The sequence below is a fragment of the Phyllopteryx taeniolatus genome, chromosome 11, assembly GCF_024500385.1.
Source record: "Phyllopteryx taeniolatus isolate TA_2022b chromosome 11, UOR_Ptae_1.2, whole genome shotgun sequence".
Classification (NCBI taxonomy): Eukaryota; Metazoa; Chordata; class Actinopteri; order Syngnathiformes; family Syngnathidae; genus Phyllopteryx; species Phyllopteryx taeniolatus.
The window spans coordinates 2,547,968-2,565,837 of NC_084512.1; the positions used below are offsets into that span (position 1 = coordinate 2,547,968).

General features: G+C 42.1%; 1 protein-coding gene across 1 annotated transcript; it reads left to right on the forward strand.

Annotated features, from left to right (window-relative positions):
• The first annotated feature begins 995 nt into the window (after positions 1-995).
• On the forward strand, positions 996-14,926 carry kcnk18 (potassium channel, subfamily K, member 18). Its single transcript, XM_061790293.1, has 3 exons — positions 996-1,530; positions 1,738-1,884; positions 14,103-14,926. Exons 1-3 carry the CDS (start codon positions 1,302-1,304, stop codon positions 14,924-14,926), a joined length of 1,200 nt encoding a protein of 399 aa, XP_061646277.1. The 5' UTR covers positions 996-1,301.
• The last annotated feature ends 2,944 nt before the right edge of the window (positions 14,927-17,870 follow it).

A 17,870-nucleotide genomic window follows, 5' to 3' on the forward strand; every position in this document is an offset into this window, starting at 1 on the left:
GCCAAACAGGACAGAAAAAAAAGATTAATCAATTATTATGCCCGTTCGATTACATGTATTATTCTTATCCCTAATCTTGATACTGTGCTCCAATTTGATGTTGGGAGAAAGATTCCTTTCCAACTTTCCAAGTCTGGTCTGGTCTAAAATTATTGTTTTCTCAGCTACAGTGAATCCTTTTTTCAATCCTGTCTCACAACTACGCTGATTCAATATTATTACCGTTCATGAATATACAATGGATGATACAGTATAAACATATGACATAGTGTGGAGGGGGAATAAAAGTATGTCACACACAAAGACAATGATGCAAACGTGATGTCTCATATAATTGCTTTGAAGATCGTGTTTCCTAAGCATTAGCACTGATGTCATCTACTATGCGGCGTACTGTTGATATGTGATGTATTCATGCAACTTGGATTTGCTGCCGTCTTACATTTGTAAGTGCAATTTGGTACTACATTTTTTATTATTACTTATCAGGATAACACAAAAGAGACTGCCGATTTTGTGGAGGGGAGGGGTCGGAAAAACCAAAGAGCCAGAAAGAAGAACCCATTAGATATTGGAGCTGATCCTGAAAAAAGGTGCAGATACATATATTTTCTTTTGGTCACATTACAAGATGGGGCATAATTTAACATTTACCTTGTTTTCACAGTGAATAATGTAATGCCTGTGTGGAGTTTGCATGTTGTCCCCGTGCCTGTGTGGGTTTTCTCCGGGCACTCCGGTTTCCTCCCACATCCCAAAAACATGCATGAATTGGAGACTCTAAATTGCCCGTAGGTGTGAATGTGAGTGCGAATGGTTGAACCAGTTCAGGGTGTACCCCGCCTCCTGCCCGCAATTAGCTGGGATAGGCTCCAGCATACCCGCGACCCTAGTGAGAGGATAAACGGTGTAGATAATGGATGGATTGATGATGGATATAGATATATATATATATATATATATTCCCATAGCTATAGGCCTTTTAGTGAGCTAAATTTCCAAAGAAGTACAAGTGTCTTCTCTGCCATGCACTAAGGCAGCAATACACTTAGGTACATAGTGGATGTCCCCTGGGAGTGCAAGTGTTGTGTTAGTAATGTGTTTATGTGTGTGTGTGTGTATGTGTGTGTGTGTGTGTGTGTGTGTGTGTGTGTGTGTGTGCGTGCGTGCGCACTGACTAAGCAGACCCTGAGCACATTTGTGGTACATCAAGGCAAGACGGGAGCATAGACGCTTCCAACGGCAACTGTCAGAGCTTGTGCAACGGTGCAAGAAGACGAGGACATAGGAGGAGGGAGAAAATGAAATCTGCGCTAGACAAGCAAGAAATAAACCCCATCTGCGAGCCTAACGCTTGTATTGCACGGTTTTGGAAGCTGCTTCCTCACATTATGCTGTGCCTGTCTCTGGTAATTTACGCAGCGCTGGGCGCGCTTTTGTTCCAATACATTGAAGGGAGAGCACCCCCCACCAAACAGGAGTACCATTACTTCTTGGGACAAATTATCCGGCATGTCCAACATCGCACCAGTACGTTTGACAATTAATGCTGATTGCTGCAATTGCATTTTGTTTCATTTACTGTATCTCATTTGCTTTTCTCTAATCCTGAATCAAACCTACTGCATGGAGTGTGCATTCTTTTGCAGGTTAACATTAAACTTATCCATATCCAGAATTTGCTAATTAGGTTACTTACCCCTCACACACAAATGATCGAACTTTTTTAAATTATAGATAGCGCATCATACAGCCACCAAGACATAGTCAAGGAGATGGAGCTTATGATTAAAGATGGTTTTCAGACCTCATGGCTCCAGCAACCTGACAGCTGGACCTTCTTTGGCTCCATGTTCTTCGTGTGCACAGTATTCACAACAGTTGGTAAGTTCAATTCAATTCCTTACAAATGAATAAGCATGGATTAACCAACCTAAAATGATTACTCATGAAGCTAGAAATGTGTGGTCAAGGACAACCACAGTGTATCTCATTTGGCAACTTCTAATTGTTTACATAGAGTTTGTATGGACAACAAAATATTCAGAGTCTAATAAAAGGCCAGCTCAAATTAAAGTGTAATCTGTCTTTATAATGACATTGACTCGATGGCGGAAAATATCAAAATTTCAAGTACCGTTATGAACACACAAAATCTGACACCCCAAAATCTCAGCAGCGGCTATGGCAAACTTTAATTCCAGTGTGTCCCCAAGTGAGATAACTATTCAAACATTGGAAGCAGAGTCCTAGCTGCAATGGCAAAGACAACTAAAGACTTGGGAGTACCTTAAATCAAATAGTCTTTGTTACCTGTACTTATAATTTTATCCCATTGTGATATTTTGGAAAATTATGTTTCCAACTTTGTGCAAACTGATCATCTTTAAGATGACTCCTTCACGGGAATTAATGACATGATTTTGAAAACTACATACGTCTGAAAAACAAGACCCAAGTGCTCACCGATAGGATAATGGCGGAGCATACATTAGGATAAGGCTACACTAATGATCCCAAGATCAATAGCGGCCTCTTTAATTCCTAAATAACTCAAGTTTGGGACAACTTCCCAGGAAAACTGATCAGTCAGAGCCAAAAATCTCAAATAAGAGTTGAGATCAACTAGAGCCCACTGTGCTATTGGAAACATTGGGCTCGATTTTCATAGGCAGCGCATATGCAATGGGGTGCAAATGCCAGCGGATTCTGATTTTAGTGCAAGCGTAAGGCTCATTGCGCGTGTTTGCCAATTTAGCAGACCGGTCTGAGCCAAGCTGGGCATTCCGGCACAGCAAAGGTGTGTCCTTTGAGATGCACCTGGCAGAGTGACAATTTGGGGGCAGAGAGTCGGTCTAAACCTATGCCTGCTCAGATCACGTCTTAACAGGCTTGACTGCTGGACTAATGTGATTTTGGTGAATTTTATGGGTCCCAGCTAGACTGATCCTGAGCTCTGTGGACACAGTATTTAAGTCTCCAGCGGTTCTCAGCAGCTCATTTTGTGTACCCACTCGAATTGTCTGCCGCCACACCATCGCCAGAGTAGTGACAATCTTCCACTCACGCATGATCGCTGCGATTACGCATCGTACTCTTCCGCACAGAAATGTCTCTGTCAAGACTGTCATTGGGCCACATTTAAAGGGAATAAAAGGAGTCGGTTTTTTTTGTGGTGAATTAAGTTGGCTGTAAACACACCCACAGTAGCACAGTATGCCCACTATTAGGTCCGCTGGGCTGCGCTCGTCTACGAAATTGCCAACACCGGTCTAACCCGCCTCTGGTGCACAGTTGCACTGCCTGCCACGCCGGATTTATACCAATCATGAAAATAGTGCCCACTGTGTGCAGCGGGATTTTTGGACCATTTCGCAGATGCCGCAATTACATCTCTGGTTTTTGCAATCTAATGCAGGGGTGTCAAACTCATTTTGGTTTGCGGGCCACATCCAACCCAATTTGATCTCAAGTGGGCCAGCCCAGTATATCAGTTGCCTTATAAGCTATAAATAACAACAGTTCAACCTTCTTTTTTTTTTACCATTTTTTTGGGGTGCACATAATTACAACTACATTTGGGAAAAGATTCACATTTATTCATTCTTATCTTGCCAATCTTGTTTCAAATCAAATGAGCAACCTCAAATTTCATCACAAAATGTCAACAATATTTATGAATCAGTGTTTTCATTTAGCCGGCACGGTGGACGACTGGTTAGCACATCTGCCTCAAAGTTCTGGGGACCGGGGTTTAAATCCCGGTCCCGCCTGTGTGGAGTTTGCATGTTTTCCCCATGCCTGGGTGGGTTTTCTCCGGGCACTCCAGTTTTCTCCCACATCCCAAAAACATGCATGGTAGGTTGATTGAAGACTTTCCCGTAGGTGTGAATGTGAGTGCAAATGGTTGTTTGTTTCTATGTGCCTTGCGATTGGCTGGCGACCGGTTAAGGGTGAACCCCGCCTCCCGCCCGAAGATAGCTGGGATAGGCTCCAGAAGCCCGTGACCCTAGTGAGGATAAGCTGCTCAGAAAATGGATGGATGTTTGGATGTTTTCATTTACAGTTGCAACTTAGAGATAACAGTAGATCTATAAACTGTATGTACCTTCTATAAAACAACCTATTTTTTACATAAATTTCCACATCCATCTGGAACTCTTGAAAGGCTAAACTGAGACACCATACAAACTAGAGTGGGAACTTTTTAGAATGAAAGTGCAGTTTTCCTCTGCCAAAATGTATAGGCAGAGTGACAGAGTGAAACATCCATTCATCCATTTTCTGTACCGCTTATCCTCACAAGGGTCACGGGCATACTGGAGTTGATCCCAGCTATCTTTGGGCGAGAGGGGAGGTACACCCTGAACTGGTCGCCAGCCAATCGCAAGGCACGTATAAACAAACCACCATTTGCACTCACACCTACGGGCAATTTAGAGTCGTCAACCAACCTACCACGCATGTTTTGGGATCTGGGAGGAAACCGGAGTGCCCTGAGAAAACTCACGCAGGCACGGGAAGAACATGCAAACTCCACACAGGCGAGGCTGGGATTTGTATCCTGGTCCTCAGAAATGTGAAGCAGATGTGCTAACCAATCGTTCACCGTGCCGCCCAGAGTGAAATAAAAAAAAATTAAAACAAAATAAATGTATTTGCTATGTCTGTTAAGGACACATATCCACAGTAAGTACAAAATAGAAACTCAAACTTGCCATAAAAAGATGAAAACACAAACAATTAATTTATATGAGGTTAGCATTAGTCTGCACAAACAATTAGCAAACCCCTCTCCAACTATTAGCATGCATCAAATTATCTTGTAGCTTACATCTCACTAAAGACTTCCAGGTTTTCCTTGTCAGGGGGTCGCCACCACAGCGAGTCACTCGCATGATCTGTTTGTCAGATGTCTACCATGTTTATCCGGGCTTTAATAAACCCATGTCCCAATTAACTTCACAAACTCATTTTTAACTGCACATGAAATTACCGAACAAACAATACATAATATGATACATACTGGAAATTGGCATTACTTCACACAAAGTCTCACTCTCTTACTGCTTATTAATAGGAGGCGTGCCTCGCTGCACCGATCTTTTTTCTCTCTCTCAGTTTCGTGCATGTCAAGTCAAGCGATTAATAGCACTTCCAGTTCTATTGTAATTGTGTCAAAATAAAAGCATGAGTTTCAAAATAGGAGTTTATACGTATAAATGAACTAAAACTTGAGTGATGGGCAGAACAGAGCCCGCGGGCCGGATTAGACCCACTGACGGGCCGGTTCTGGCCCGTGTGCCGTACGTTTGACACTGCTAATCTAATGTGTTGTCAGCTTCCACACCTAATGTTTTTTATTTACTTACTTATTTTATTTTATTTATTTTTTTGGTCCTATTCGGCTATTCGGTCAAGCAAAATGGAAGATATGTCTCCCTTTTATGCCGGAACAGTTTTACTGTGTCACAGTGGAGTTTTTAAGCTTCCGCTGTGGTTTCTTAGTATTATAATTGAGGTTCATTGAGAATCAGAGCCGAACAGAACAACTTTTCGAGAGGGGAGAGAGAAACGAAGACAAAAGACAAAGCACTAATTGTAAACAGGATGAGAAAAGTAAGTCATTACATTATCTACAACAATGAAACATTAAATATGAGTGTTGCATGGGGCTGTAGTGCTACAGCCTGTGAGGGAAGGACAGGACAAGCTACAACAGGACAAGGACAGGAGAAGAAGGATATAGGACAAGGATCGTGAACTCGGCTGTACAATTGAAGTGGTGTGGGAGTGACTATGTAAATTATAAAAGTCCATAGGACGAGAGTATGAGTGAGGGGATACACAAGCAATTTGCATATTTATGGGTTATTTGTCGCAATAAGTGAGTGGCCCCACACCCAGTGAAAGAGACCCAGGGGTGTGTGCCTGCGGACACATGCAAGTGAATTGATACCGTTTTACATGCACAAAGACTGACAGAAGTGTCCTGTAATTGCTGTGCCCGCACCGTGGTGGCTAAGGACCCCACCCAATCAATCGAGGGGTGAGATCAGGCCCAGGGGTCCACCCGAGAGCAGTCCGGTGGACGGGACACGTCCCACACCGAGGGAGCCTGGGCGGTCCGTCGACCCCACCGAGGCGCCCCGACAACTGGCCACCCAGTGGGGGCCGCAGGGACCCAATGCCATGGACACACGGACCGGGAAACAGCACCCACACCCTCCCGACCCCATACCAGTCCCCCGGGAACCCCTTGGTATTTACATGTGCCCAGATGTGATTAGTTAGAAAACTATATCCAGTGAGTGGTGTGAGCGTGTGCTCAGTGAGTGATTAAGAGGCATGGCTCCTGCAGGTCGGGCTCATCAGGCCGGAAAACCACCGATGAAGAGGGCTGCCCCACCCAGACTCACAGCACCGACTCCCGGACCCCCCCGTGAACCCACATTTCCGCCAGCACCCACTACCCGCCCCCAAGTGTGGGAGGTGGACACCCCCCCCCCCCCCCCCCCAAACCAGGCGGGAACAAAAAACCCACAGCCCGCAGGGGACCACCCGGCTCCCCCACGGGAAGAGGAAGAGGCGACCGCAGCAGGACGCAAGGAACAGAGAGAAGAGGAGGAAGCAGGCCCGAGGACCGACAGAGGGGCCCCACCGCCCCCACCAGCAGCCAGAGCGGGGTACCCAGGTGGGCGCCAGCACCCACGGAACATGGGCGGGTCACCATCACACCACCAACACTCCCCTGGAGGTCACCCCAGTAGTTCCCCCCCCCCCACCCCGAGATCGGGAAGGAGTGAAGAAAGTTCTGTCCCCACAGACGCCGGAACCGCAAACACAGGGACAAGAGAAGAAGATCCCCACTCCATGCATGTGTCCCCTCACCATGCAAACCGATCTAAAATTTGTGGGAAAATAAAATTAAATAGATTAATAATAATTTTTAAAAAACAACCTTGACAACAAAGAATGCAAAATTCTAAAGTTTACTTTCACACTTACGAAGATAGTCTTGTTTTTGTTAAATGGCACCCTACCCTACTAATTGAGATCCTGTAGATTCCAAACTTTGCCGCCAAGCCGCTAAGGTGGACGCGATTATCGGGTTCTTGAAGCATTTATGGCGTTTAAGACTTTTGGACATAAATGGGAGTTTTGGGAGTTAGATGTTGCAGTTTTGTTCCAATTCTAGCCAAGAATCGACGGGAGTACCTTTTCAAGTCTCACTGCGAGGGCTTTCGAGATCATCTTGATATCTACATTAATTAGTGATAAGGGCCAATAATTAGCTGGGAGAGTGGAGTCTTTACCTGACTTTAGTCATAACTTAATTGAAGCTGTGTTCATATGGCTACTAATTTGACCTTTATCGTTTATCTCATTGATTGTTCTGAGAAATAGAGGAGCTAGTATTGGCCAGAAATAGTTAATGAATTCGACTGAGATTCCATCCGGGCCAGGCGCTCGTCCCGATTTCATATTTTTAATGCGTTATGAAATTCTGTGATGGTTAAAGAAACATCAAGGCTGTCTTTAATTTGTGTATTTAATTGAGGAATGTTTAGATCCTTAATAAAAGTTTCAATTTCTTTTTGGTCTGGGTTGTACGAAAATGCGTATAAGCTGCTATAACAATTGTAAATAATAATTGCCGTTTGAATCTTGAATGGCTTTAATTAATGACTTTTCTTTATTGCGCTGAAGTTGGTTTGCAAGGAATTTTCCTGATTTATTACTGTACTCAAAGTTAGTGTATATTAACTGTTATTGTAGAAAATTTGTTATTTTTGATAAGATAATTGATGTTTTGCCTTTTGAAGTTGGTTTCTAAGCGTATCTGTCGGATTAATTGCATATTCTTCTGTGAGGTGTTTAATTTTTTCCTCAATTTGGAGCGTATACATTGACGATTGTGTAAAGATTGTTAAATATTATAGCCTGTATAATTATATATTGGCCTTCTGGATATGCTACTGTACTATTTATTGTAAAAAGTTGTCTTTTATGGTCTAGTATTGAGACTTCTCTTTGTCTACAGTTATAAAAGGCCGAGGTAACCTGAGTGAAATTAGAGTCAATGAGGCATTTTTCTTCTGACTCAGTAAGGTGCGTTTCTTGTAGTAGGAGGAGGTCTGTTCTAAGTTTAGTGGTACAGTCCATCATCTTAATTCTCTTTGCCTGCGATCGAATGCCATTGACATTCCATGACACAAAAATTAAGTGTGACATATAATGGCTGCGTGTATCATAATTTTAAATAGATTTGGTACTATGCATTCTTTGTTGTTGTTTTTTTGACAGTTTTGGGGAGATTTTTTGGTATTGTGTTGATAAATGTTATTTAGAGAGGGTGATAGAGATGCTTAAGTAAAGCAAAGCCAGGGTACATAGAAGGGTAACGAAAAAAATACTGAAAATAAAAAACAAACAGTGACAAGGGGATAATATGGTATGTGGTGGTTGTTTGTAGTGCGCAAAAAGAGTTTTGAGCGACTTGTGCGTTTAGTGTGTGTGGAAGCAAGCAGAGCAGTAAAACAGACAGGAGGCATGCGTGATTCGTTTTTTTAAATTTTTTGTTTGTGTAAGCAAAAGTGGAAACAGAGAAACAAAATACAGTCCACTTTTGACAATTCATAACAACAACAGATCAAAAGAAGTACTTACCAAGAAGAGCCAAGGGCGTGACATTGGCATCACGAAACAGTTGGCCGTCGACATATAGTTTATCGACAACTCGCCACGCTTGTTTGCCATTCTTCATCAACGCGTACATTTCAGGTCACCATGGACAAAACAGGATGGAGGGGGGCGCAATGGGCAAACATGACAAAGACATGACAAAAACCTCTTTTAAATACAGGATATGGGCTGTCAGGATGTTTTGTGTGCAAAACTGCAAAACCATCACCATGGAGACAAGCTGCGGTACTCCTTGTATAATTCCCAAATAAAGTGGCCTTACGGAGACAAATGGCTTGTTCATCCCAGGAAAGGTTGCTGCTTGTCTGAAGCAATACTTAAACTCACCACGAAATGAGGGATAAAAAAGAATGTTGTGCTAATTTAGTTTGCTTTGCGCAAACTAAATATCTTTTATCACTCATATCCACTGTTTAGTTAGTTAGTTTTACTTGGGATCTTAGTAAATCAAGGCTAAGAGTCTTTTTGTTATCATAAACTACTGAGGAATTTCATTGCTATTCATTTATTTTTTTGTCCGGATGAAATAACTTTATACTAATATAAACTACAACTATAATACAACCTTTAAAAACACGTGTTTACAAAATCCTTTGACAGAGAAAAATAAACATAAAACAAAATACGAGTCAAATTTTAATTCTGATATATTTTATAAAACTGGGGGGAAAAAACAGTTGGGAAACCCAGGACATGCACGAACTCAGTAGACCCATCTGAGGCCAGAAGGGGGGAACTGAGAGGGGTGAGGTGGTAAAATCAATTAAAACATTTAAAAATACAAGCAAATACGTAATAATAATAAAAAATAAATAAAGGCTCTTTGTGCTCTTTCGTCAAACCTTTTCTGCTATAGTTAGTAGTAGTATAAAGTTGGGTGAATACAAGTAAAGGGTGAGTAGCATTTCATTTGGCAATATTCTTGCCTGTCAGTGTAAAAAGTTAACCAATGAAAAGCATAGACTTTAAACTTGTAAATGACGTGTATAAACCAGTCATTTCTAAAATACAACACGAAACATCACTTACTTTTAAGAGCAGACATTTTGTTTGCAGGAAGTACAGATATGTGTGTAAAATCAATAACAGCACTCCTTCAGTTCTTCCAGTAAGCCTGCTGGTGAGTTAGCATGGACATTTCTGGGTCTTGCCTACTGTTCAAGTCCTGTTTGGACTGTTGCCTTACTGTTGAAATTCAATATAGATTTACTCTTCTCTTCCTTGGTTAGGTTTACGTTTTGTGACGCCTTTTCTCTTGAGTTGTCTGTATTACCTTTGGCTGTCCTGGTACTACGGTGGCTATAAAAAGTCTACATGCCCCTGTTCAAATGTCAGCTTTTTGTGACATTGAGACCAAGATAAATCATTTCCAAACTTTGTCCATCATAAATGTGGCCGATAATCTGCACAACTCAATTGGGGGTGGGGGGGGAATTGGAGAGGGGAAAAGAAAATAAACTGAGATAATTTAGTAGCAATAGTGTCCACACCCTCTTATAAATGGGGATGTGTTTGTGTTCCGAATCAAACAAATTATATTCAAAAATGTTAAATGGAAGTCAGTTTTTTTGTTTTTTTAAGCCCCAACTCCTACTTTTTGCCTGTTTGATGCCTGTTTCTTGTTTTGTTTTTTTGGGTTGAAATAAAGTTACGTCTTTAGTCATGTCATTTTCAAATACACACCAGGGAAAACCACAGAGTAGCCTCCAATATCCAACACAATTTGTTCCAAAGATAACTTTTCCTAAAGGCAATAATGGAAATTGAAATAATCATATTTGAATCATAATCAGAATCAGAATCTTCTTTAGTTGCCAACCAAGTATGTCAAAAACACACAAGGAATTTGTCTCCGGTAGTTGGAGCCGCTCTAGTACAACAACAGAAAGTCAATTGACAGGGAATACTTTTGAGACATAAAGACATAAAAAAACACCGTCACTGACCAATAACAATGACAATTGTGCATAAAAGATTCAGAGTCCTCTAGCAATTAGAGCAGTTTGAAATGACGAATAGAACAATAGTCCGGTGCAATGACCATTGTGCAAAGGGCGCAGAGACTTCAAGAAATGTATGCAGTTTAAAGTGACCAGTTGTGAGATAATCTGGGACAATGTCAATTGTGCAAATAGTACAGATGCTACTCAAGCACATGAGTGGCCAGTATTGGTCAACAACAGATGTGCAAGTAGTGCAGTGTGGCGAGACTACTGCAGTGAGTGCATGAGTAAGTGTAATTGGCCCGACAGAGATGAACAAACTCAAGACAAAATGGGCAGCATGTTGCGATGAAATTGTAAATTAACTGTTCAAGAAGTGAATGGCAAGGGAGAAGAAGCTGTTGGAATGTCTGCTTGCTTTAGTTTGCATTGTTCGATAGCGCCTACCTGAGGGAAGGAGCTGGAAGAGGTGGTTACCAGGATGTGGAGGGTCCGAGAGGATTTTGCATGCTCTTGTCTTTGTTCTGGCATGTCCTCGAGGGTGGGTAGGTGGGTACCGACAAGCTTTTCAGCAGTTTTTATTGTCCGTTGCAGTCTGAGTTTGTCCTTTTTTGTAGCAGCACCAAACCAGACTGTGATGGAAGAACACAGGACTGATTCGATGACTGCTGTGTAGAACTGCCTCAACAGCTCCTGTGGCAGGCCGTGCTTTCTCAGAAGCCGCAGGAAGTACATCTTCTGCTGGGCCTTTTTGAGGACGGGAGTTGATGTTGATCTTCCACTTCAGGTCCTGAGACACTGTAATTCCCAGGAACCTGAAGGTCTCGACGGTTGACACAGGGCAGTTGGGATCAAAACATGCCATAATAATTCCTTTATTTACTGTACAGGCCATTTTTTAAGTAAAATTTAACATTGAATGTAAGAATAAGTAAACCACGGTCAAAATTTTAAAAATGGTAAAAGTATAAAAATTATATTTAATCACTCTTAGATTTGATTAGGGCAAAAAGTTGGGTTAATATAAGTCATTTGTCAACAACACTCTTCCCTGTCAGTTACACAACTGTAAAACGTTAACCAACATAAAACAGACAATAAAACACTCTAACTTAACTTTCAGAGACATATTTTTCCCCAAGATTTAAAACGTAAAATTAATTCTTACAATAATTTGAGGGCAGTATGCAGATGCATCTGGCAGCAGTTCCCATTACAACAAAATTTGAGAAACACAAAGTCATCAAAGTGACCATACTGGAAATGAATGTTCATCTGGGTTAGGCAAGATCTTGTGAGGGCTTGTTTTAGTCATTATTTAGTCATTATTTTTTTGCTTTTTTAAAAAATGAATTAAGTTAATAAGGAATGAGTACTCTGTGATATTACTTCACAACGAATTGCTAAATGATAGTTGTTTACACATCTGGTGTATGATAGAAAGAAGACAATGCTTTGCTATCAAGCTGTGATTAAAAAAAATGGAATACATTGTATACTTAGTATTGATTGTAAAAATTCACCTAAATTTGACAATACTTTTGTATTATTTGGATTGTACATTGCACTGGTATAGACCTACATAGCCTCATACAGAGAGCTGTTTCTAACATGTCTTATTTAGCAACGTGGGGGATATCATGTTAATAGTAAATTTAATAATAATAATAAGAAGAGAATGTTTTTTGATTCAAATCCCGGCCCCGCCTATGTGGAGTTTGCATGTTCTGCCCGAGCCTGCGTGGGTTTTCTCCGGGCACTCCGGTTTCCTCCCACATCCCAAAAACATGCATGCTAGGTTGATTGGAAACTCTAAATTGCCCATAGGTGTGAATGTGAGCGTGAATGATTGTTTGTTTCTATGTGCCCTGCGATTGGCTGGCGACCGGTTCGGGGTGTACACCGCCTCCCACCTGAAGATACCTGGGATAGGCTCCAGCAGCCCGCGATCCACGTGAGGAGAAGCGGTTAAGAAAATGGATGGATGGATGGATGTTTTGTGAAATAAAATAACTAAAACATTGTGAATAAAAATGTTTTAAAAAATCTTTGAAATGTTTTGGAACTACTGCTGAATTTTCGATGCAGCTCTTACATTGGGTCTTATTAGATTGAGCAGGTACACTTCCAGTTAGTTTATTTGTATAGCCCTTAATCACAACAGTCTCAAAGGGGTTCACAGGCCCAGAGTTGACAAAGATGGATGTCATCCTGTGATCTAAACCCCCCAATCGGTCAAGGAAAAACTCAAAACCCCATTTGGGGAGAAGTAAGAAACCCTGCGAAGGGACCACAGATGGAGTGATCCGCCTTTCAGAACGACCAGGCTGCAATGGATGTCGAGTGGGCAACTTTATTGCATAGTACCATGCTGTACGGTGTTGGCTAAAATGGCATAAGAGTCCATTTAAAGAGATGAAGTGTCGCATGTGGATGCCTCAGGAAAGTGGTTCTGCCTCAGGACCTGGCCCAGTCGGTTGGAGTATAACTCTCCAGTAGTCCTAGTACTTTGGATTTTTTGCGAAGTGGTATGTAGGGAACTTTAGTCTTCTCTTGTTTCAGTTTTACAATTCCTTCTTTTGGCATGAATGTATGGATTAAAAGTTGAAACGTTTCACAAGTCTGTTGGTAGTCAGTCGTAAAATGAGTGATTAAGTCAGCTAATGGCTAATGGCTGAAGCCTGCAATTCAAAGAGGGGAGCAGAATGCTTTTCCATCACCACAAAAAGCTTGTGGGGTTAAAAGCAAATTTTCCTCTGTGTGTTGTTCTGGATTTAGTCAGCAACATTATGTGGTCATAGCTACAACACACATTATTTGAGTATACTGTTTCAAGTAGATAATTGACTCCAGACGGGAAGTGGTTGCTTGAAATCAGTTTATTGGAATCTTTGAGAAGTCAGCATTTCTCAGTTGACAATTTACTTTGTCAGACTGCTCAAGCGGAATCATGTGGAAAGGAAGCTACTGGAGGCATTTTACACAGCATCCTCACGTACTGCATCTCAGTGTGGTATGCAGGCTGCACAACTGCATACCACACCCTACCCCCTCGCCCTTCTTGCATACCTCCCCATATCAGGCTAACTTCAGAGCATCGAACATAATTAAGGACCCCTTCCATCCAGGCGATCATCTTTTGAACTGTTATCCAAGGGGAGATACAGGGCTGCCAAATCACAAACTTCCAGAGACCAAAATAGTTTTATCCAACACCAATCGGCACATTAAACAAACAAGCAAACAAAAAAAATCAATCAGCATACGCTACCATATAAGGTGCACCAGTTACTCTTTAAATGCACATTAAAATGCCCAAGCTGTCTTATTATAGGAATATATTCTTTTTTTAAGATTGAAAGATTTTTTTTTACTACTGTACAGTATTTTTGTGTGTTCTTGTTGAGTGTTTCTAATGCTCAAAGTGTTAATTTTGTTTCATGTCCTTTGCAGGCTATGGGGCCATCTATCCAGTCACCCTGCCTGGTAAGGTGGCGTGTGTCTTGTATGCTATGGTGGGCATTCCGCTAATGCTTTTAATCATGCTTGATGTTGGTGACTTCCTGGCTACTATGATGACCAAAGCATATGTTCATATTCACGCCTTTTTCAAAGTCCTGCGCTCACACAGTTGGTCCCAATTAAGGACTCAGATGCAAGCGAGGGAGTCGAACCATCAGACCTTGGAAGATGGTACCATTGTTTTCAGCCATGACGTTGTGGTTCATGAAGTGCTGAACATCCGGGAAGTGTTGCAAAGTCAAGTGAATGTGAAATCCAATTCCATGCAGCTCCAAAAAAACAGAGAGATCTTTGACAAGATTATTGCCAAAGAGAATCTCCTACGAACCGGTCCCCTGCTCAGGAGCCTGTCCTGCCCAGAACTGAATCGTATGCTGCCATTGCCCAAAGGATTTGCCATATGGGACTTAACAGGAATAGGAGATACTATGGAAACCCTCAATGTACCATTTGTGCTTATTCTTTTCATAGTGTTTGCTTACATTTTTCTTGGAGGGTTGATTCTGCCAGTGTGGGAGACAGAAATGAAAGGATTTGACCCTTACTACTTCTGTTTTATCACAATCACAACAATTGGTTTTGGAGACATTGTGCCTCATCATCCCAAGTTTTTTATGCTCACCTCCCTCTTCATCATTTCGGGCATGGCCATCATGTCCATGGCATTTAAGCTGAGCCAGACACGGCTTGTAAACTGCTACCGCCACTGCATCAAGATCATAAGCAGGGAAAACAGAAATGAAGACAAGAAATAAGTCACCAGGGTTCTTTGATATTTGAAAAGCTCAACGTCTTTACCAACGTCTCCTTTGGGGTCCCATTTTACTTAGAAGCATGAGCAAAGTAAAAAAACAAATAAAAAATGTGTGCATTTGCCAAATGCTTATGCCCAAAGTGATATTCAACAATCTTCTGGGCATCTTGATACAGTATCTGTCGTGTTCTGTCTTTCTGCTATCTGGCGTTGTCATTCTCTGTTTTCACAGTCCTCTCGAGTTCGCTGGTGGGTGGGGCGTTCTTGCGTCACCTGGTAGCAATTGCCTCGCTTGGTATTTAGGTTCAGCTTAAGTGGAAGGAAGATGCCGGAGTATTACCTTAATTAGTGCTTTGCTTCTTGCCATAGCTTTTGGTTAGTCTCGCTTGTTACACGTTGGATCGCTGTCTAGTTGTTCCAGGAATTTGTTTTTTGTGTTAGTACTTCTGTGATTTTTCACAATCTGTATTCTTTCTTGTGTAGGTAATATTCAGTATTTCGTATCTAAACTTGTACCTTCCTTCTGCTGCAGCTCCGTCCACTTCCTTTTGTTTGGATTTGCAATCCACGTGCACTTGTTTTTCACAAAGATCTTATTGTTGTCTTTACTTAGATTGTTGTGCTTCACACTTGTGTGCTCTTTTGGTTAAATAAAACCTGTGTAATTGTTCATCCTCTGTGTGTCTGCATTGTGTTCCATCCATTCCTCAAATGCTCCACCATCATCCGAGTCTGCAAGAAACTTGCAATTTCAGGACTGAATGACTAGCGACCTATCGCTCTGACATCTGTGGACATCAAGTCCTTTGAACGCCTCGTGCTGGACCATCTCAAGAGCATCACAGGACTCCTACCAGACCCCCTGCAGTTTGCCTATTGAGCAAACAGGTCTATCTAGTGGATTTCAGCTCTGCGTTCAACACCATAATCCCCGAACCCCTCTCCTCCAAGCTTCTCCACCTCAATGTCACGCCTGCCATCTGTCAGTGGAGCTACAGCTTCCTGATGGGCAGGACACAGCAGGTGAGGTCACAGTCATCGACCTCATTAAAGACGGTGATGAGTCTGTGTATCGACAAAAAGTGGAGTGGCTGAAGCTTTGATGCAGCCAACACAAGCTGGAGCTGGACACGCTCAAGACAGTAGAGATGGTTGTGGACTTCAGGAAACCTCCTTCACCACAGTTGCCCCTGACACTGTCCAACTGCCCTGTGTCAACCGTCAAGACCTTCAAGTTCCCGGGAATGACAGTCTCTCAGGACCTTAAGTGGGGGACCAATATCAACTCCATCCTAAAAAAGGCCGAGCAGAGGATATACTTCCTGCGGGTCCTGAGGAAGCATGGCCTGTCGTAGGAGCTATTGAGGCATTTGGACTCTTGAGGACTTGGACGCTGCCTGGACTAAAATGCAAAATCTTCTTGGACCCTCCACATCCTGGTCACCAGCTATTCCAGCTCCTTCCCTCAGGCACTATCGAACAATGCAAACTAAAACCAGCAGACATTCCAACAGCTTCTTCCCTCTTGCCATTAACTTCTTAAACAGTTGACTTACAATTACAATTTCATTATAACATGCTGCCAATTTTGCAAATCTCTGTCGGGACACTTCTACATTGTTTGTACACTCACTGTTTTATCACACGGCACTGTTTGCATACTGTTGTTGATTACTACTACCCACTTACAGTATGTGTTTGAGAACTCTGCACAAATTTGTACAATCGTCACTGTACCAGATCATTGCATTATTAATCACATGCATCATTTGCACATGTGACATTATTATATCTGCATCACCACACTAGTGGTACACTTTCATTGCTCAATGATGCTCCATACTTGTGTTTTTTATGTCCTAAATCTATGGGTTGTCATAGTGGCTGTTTGTTGTCATACTCGACCAGCTCCAACTTGTAACATACTTGACCAATCAAGTTGATTCTGATTCCATTGTATCTGAGTGCTTCCAGTTACAGCGTGCCAATAACTGGTAGGGTTACGAACTTGTAAATGTGTCGACTGTTCCGACGTGGACAGCACCTTCACTGCCGGAAAGCACTCTTTGCACTGTGCTAATATGTCGGTCCTTATCTTTTTGTCTATATGTAGTATTTACTGTATTTCCAACCCATGAAAGTCTTGTGTATCAGTGGCACTGTTGCAAACTTGCTGACTGCCATAACAGCGTATCATTAAGACGCCGGTTAAGTAGCAGAGCAGAATGGTGCCTGACGAGCGAGCCAATCACAAAGCGGCAAAATGGCACATGACCAGAGAGAGCCAATCAAATGTCAGCTTTAGAAGGTGGAAGGAAACAACTATTTGATCAATCCGAGCTTTTGTGGCAATTTTTGAACTGTAACGAAAATTGTAATCATCAAAATTTCCAAAAGCAACTGTAATTTAATTACATACTTTTGCCCAGTAATATTAAAATTACTTAAATTTTGTAATTAAATTAAGTGATCCCGCTACATGTAATTTGTTACTCCCTAACACTGGCCGTCAGTAAATTGAATCAGTTTCCAGTGAGGGTTGGACTTCGCCCAAGGCTGCCCTTTGTCACCGATTACATAAGGTTCATAACCTTTATGGATGGATGTTCGAGGCACAACCGAGGCATTGAGGGGGACCGGTTTGACGATCTTAGTATCGTCTCTGCTTTTTGCAGATAATGTGGTTCTGTTGGCTTCATAAAGCCAGTTGGAAAAGGGTGTAGTGTCCTCTCTGGGTCGGGGATGAGATCCTCCCCCAAGTGGAGGAGTTCAAGTATCTCGAGGTCTTGTTGAGGACTGAGGGAAGAATGTAGTGGGAGATCGACAGGCAGATCAGTGCAAGGAGCTCCAGTAATACGGGCTCTGCATAAATCTGTCTTGGTGAAAAAAGAGCTGAGACGCAAGGCAAAGCTCTCAGTTGACCGGTCTATTTACGATCCCACCCT

Excerpts from the sequence above, each read along its gene's own strand:
- kcnk18 (XM_061790293.1), top strand. The coding sequence starts at position 1,302 with ATGAAATCTGCGCTAGACAAGCAAGAAATAAACCCCATCTGCGAGCCT. Across the intron at positions 1,531-1,737 it reads GCATGTCCAACATCGCACCA|ATAGCGCATCATACAGCCAC; the intron begins GTACGTTTGACA and ends TTTAAATTATAG. Across the intron at positions 1,885-14,102 it reads CACAGTATTCACAACAGTTG|GCTATGGGGCCATCTATCCA; the intron begins GTAAGTTCAATT and ends TGTCCTTTGCAG.